Source organism: Mirounga angustirostris, unplaced genomic scaffold, assembly GCF_029215605.1.
Source record: "Mirounga angustirostris isolate CCGP_5_RB_7025 unplaced genomic scaffold, mMirAng1.0.hap1 SCAF_12, whole genome shotgun sequence".
Lineage (NCBI taxonomy): Eukaryota > Metazoa > Chordata > Mammalia > Carnivora > Phocidae > Mirounga > Mirounga angustirostris.
The window spans coordinates 64,015,417-64,019,691 of record NW_026991720.1 but is presented as its reverse complement, the minus strand read 5'-3'; the positions used below and the strand labels follow the sequence as shown (position 1 = coordinate 64,019,691).

The following is a 4,275-nucleotide window of genomic DNA, read 5'->3' as shown; positions in this document are numbered from 1 at the left end:
TTAAATCAATGGTCCTGTCAAACTGATGAAGGAATTGTATGCTCTGTTTTCATGACAAACACATCATTAGTGTACTTACATTTGAACTGATTATTTCATTCAGCACAAGGGACTTTAGGGTTAGAGTTATATAAAAACTCAAATACACTTGATGTTTCCCAAATATCATGCTTTGTGTGGCCTAATCAAGATTTCATCAAATGTTTTATTAAGCTGTGTCACAAGAACCCAGCTGAAGCCAGATGATCCCTTATTATTAAGCAAAAGTAAATTGCATTCATTTTTGGTCTGAATTTCAATGAAACAGTTCCTAAAATACTTGGGAAATATACAGAGGTCACTTGTAATACCACCAAAATGCTACAGTGCATTCATGTAGCAGGAGAGCTGGAAGAAATGATGAAGTGTAGAAGTGGGAGTTTAGTGAAAGAAATCAGATATTATGCATGTACAAGTATCTGCATATCACGAATTATTAGGGAAAGATGGATGAACTCTTACTACAGTTTTATATTTATCCCATTTCTGGTGCAACCACAAAATCAAGGAAATAGTGAGCCAATTATTGTTAAAAAGCAGGTAAATGATTTTTTTTTTTTTTGCCTATTTTTAATTTATTTCTTTTAAGACCACCTCCTTGCAATTTCCAGAGAGAAAATACAAAACAAGAAACAGACTTTGTTTCAAATACATAAACAGTGTGCTGGAGTTTAAAGCGTTACTGATAACATTGTTACAGAAGAATGTCAGCTTACTCCAGGGCACTTCAGTATTCCTGAGGAATAAACATGATTTCTCTTTTCCTCCCACTGGGATGTTCTCAGGTGCAAGTCACTGCTCCTGCTCTTTGACGTATTTTCCGTGTAGAAGATATGGAGCCTGGAAATCATGCTGACAATTGGAGTAGGCCATTCCCAATCCCATGCCAGAACCAAAGGCTAATGGCCACATTCTTCTTTTAAAGAAGGTAAGTGAGAAAACAAGTCCTAATCCAAAACCAGTACCTATTTTCACGACCGCATCCACCATGCACTGGTCCCACTTCCTGCCGAGCTCTGAATCTGACATGTTCCCCACCCGCAGCTCCCGCTTTTCTTAAGGTCGCCCCCCCCCAGGTAAATTATTTTTTAAGGTAAATTCAATTATCGTTTATGTGAAACATCTTGAAAATTAAAAATACCTTCTTTTTCTTTTTCTTGAGAGAGAGAGAGCAAGCATGTGCATGAATGGGGGGTGGAGGGGCAGAGGGAGAGGGAGAGGAAATCTCAGGCAGACTTCACAGCCAGCACAGAGCCTGATGTGGGGCTTGATCTCATAACCCCGAGATTGTGACCTGAGCCAAAATCAAGAGTCTGACGCTTAACCGAATGAGCCACCCAGATGCCCCTAAAAATGCCTTCTAATATAAAAATATATACTAATGATGTCAAAAAGATAATATTTTAACAAAATCATTCTAAGCTCTAGAGAACGTTCAAAATTGAAGTTCTATGCAAAATCCTGCAAGTCAGGATCATGTATAACTATGTAACCCAGTCTGTCTCGGACAGTCACATTTTATGCCAGGTGTTATGCTGTTATTATTAATTATGTTCCTTTTCACTCTCTAAGTGCTCTTATTTAGCTTATAATAAATTGTGTGGCCATTTTTTTCTCAATTCTAATTAATATAGATAGGATACAGCAGTGTTCTTTCTACTGACCATGAGAGCAATAAGTCCTCATTTTCTTGTTTCAAGATTATTATGCCTCCTCCCATCTTTCCCTCATAGCCCAGAGCCAACACAAATATCTTGATATTCCCAGAACATTATGCTAGTTCCTTATATGGATGGAGTTTGCTAATTATACCTGATGAGCAAAGGTCCAAACACTTCTATAGGAAGCAGACATGCCACATGGTGATAATAAGCACCCCACCAAGGCCTTTTACATTGGAGAAATTTCTAGAAGTTCAGTAGTCCAGCCCATGTTGCAGTATTCCCTCTGAAATGAAATACAAGTTTCTGTACTATGTTTTCTCACCATGAAACAAAGTTTCTTGGTGGACTTCTTTGCATTTGGGAGGCAACACTTGTCACATTTGGATGTGAATTGCTGATCAATTTATTGAGTTAACATGAAAGGCTTTTTGAGAGGGGCTCAGAGGAAGAAAGGGCTCTCCCAAAGATCTTTATACTGTGATTTCTCTATACTGTGGTGGAAGCAACCCTGCCAGTTGACCATAGTGACACAGTATCCCATGTTGCTTACAATGTCTGTAGCAGTAAGCATGCTTTATAACACCTCTGACAAGTCTTAGTTAGAGAAACACTTGGAAACCTCTAGGGTTTTAGAGCAACGTGGTATCTTCTGCTAACAATCACTCTTCAATTGAGAAGCAGTTCCAAGCTTACTAACTGATAGAAAATAAAGGTCTCTGAACCACTAAGTATGTGATCTGATCTCACTGCCATGAACAGGATGATATTTAAATGAAATCACCAAATCTAAACTCTGTCAGGAGAATTCTGTCACTAAATGGGAATGGTATCTTTAACACTAGCCAGAAACAGATTCAGAAAGTGAAAGTAAATCACATCTGGGTGGCTTTTGTGTGCACTACTTTTGCTTTGATACCTTTCCCTCAACTCATACCAATGAATTGTGATGAGAAAAAAAAAAATGCAAGCCTCCTTTGTCTGTGGTTCTTCATGATGTTCTAACATGGATAGAGAAAAGCTGTGTCAGTACAGCTTTACTAAAGAGTGCCTCTAAAAGACAGTAATAAAAGAAATCTCGGTGGATAGAAATGTGAACAGCATATCAATCTTAACTTACGGAGAATAGCTAATGAGTTAGATAAGAAGCTTGGAAAAACCAAGATTGAAGATTATTGACAAAGAGATCTGGGTAAGGCAAATGGGAAGAATTAATGGTGAATTTAAGTGTACCTCAAACATGCTCAAAAATCATATGGATTTAGATGACCCATTGTGTGAACCTTAGGCTTTTTGCCATCCCAGTGTTCAATGAATGGGTTCAAGTGATCCAAGTGCCATAACTGCAGGGACAGAGGTTATACATGAGCTCAAAAGTCTGGAATTCCTCTCATCAAGGCTTGTCTTTATATATCTATTGCTAAGTGCTTAACCTACTTTAGTAGAGACCAACATTGAACCCTTACATGACACCATTCTCCAGGAAGATTAATCAGTCTGAAGACAAATCAATACTCTGGAGGCTTTCTACCATGGAGGGGGCAGTTGTGTTTTGTTTTGTGTCTTTCATGGGAATAGAGACATAATATAAATATGGATTTGCCTTTCTTGTCTATAACACTGTGTCAAAAATACCATCTGCAGACTTTTGGAATGCCTGAGATAACACTATGATATTCGATAAAATATTACTTCTGACAAAGAAACTAATTTTACAGCAAAATAACCATGACAATAAACTCACTCCCATAGAATTGATTGGTCAAATTAAATATTCCAGATGTCAGAATCAATAGGCTTTACAGATCATATACTGAAAGCTCTTGTGACTCCTGGGAGCTAACACTTTGTGGAGTTGAGGTATTGGTCTACAAAAGATAATATATACTTTGAACCAGTTACAAATATGTGGTATAATTTTCCCAAGAGGTAGAATTTATATCTAAGAATCAAAGGAATAGAAGTGGCAAATGTCCTCTCACTAATACATATAATGGCTAACTTAGAAAATGTCTTCTTCCCATTTCTCTGCCATTGGGTTCAATGGTCCTAGTTCCTGAGGGAGAAAGACTTCATTCAAGGAACAAAGCCATAATTCTACTAAATCAAAAGATGAGATGTCCTATTGGCCTATTAGATTTCCTTATAACTGTGAACCAACTGTGAGTCAACAGATTTTCCTATAACTGTGAACCAACAGATTTTCCCAGAAAAGGGTTAATCTACTGTCTGTGGTGATGGATCCTGATTATTGAGGAAACTGGGTTGATGTGAAATAATGGATCAGGGCGAACCATGTCCAGGGTACTTCTTAGAATTCACTAGTTCAATAATAAGCACAAATGAAAAAAAAGTTGCAGTGTGATAAAGGCAGAATTATTAAGGCCTCACATCCTTACAGAATGAAAGTTTGGGTCAACCCATCAGATACAGAACTTCAATCAAATGAAATATTGGTAGAGGGTCAAGACACATTAAATGGAGATGAAAAAAAAAAACCTCTTGCTTAGCTACATAGCTAGTAGAGCTGCTATGCATATTTTGTGTTATCCAATTTTGTCTTTTTGTCATCTTG

General features: G+C 37.5%; 1 protein-coding gene across 1 annotated transcript; it reads right to left on the bottom strand.

Moving 5' to 3' along the window:
• Nucleotides 1-596: 596 nt before the first annotated feature.
• On the bottom strand, nucleotides 597-1,107 carry LOC123835986 (MICOS complex subunit MIC10-like). Its single transcript, XM_045865137.3, has one exon. It carries the CDS (start codon nucleotides 1,066-1,068, stop codon nucleotides 832-834), a length of 237 nt encoding a protein of 78 aa, XP_045721093.1. The 5' UTR covers nucleotides 1,069-1,107; the 3' UTR covers nucleotides 597-831.
• Nucleotides 1,108-4,275: the final 3,168 nt, after the last annotated feature.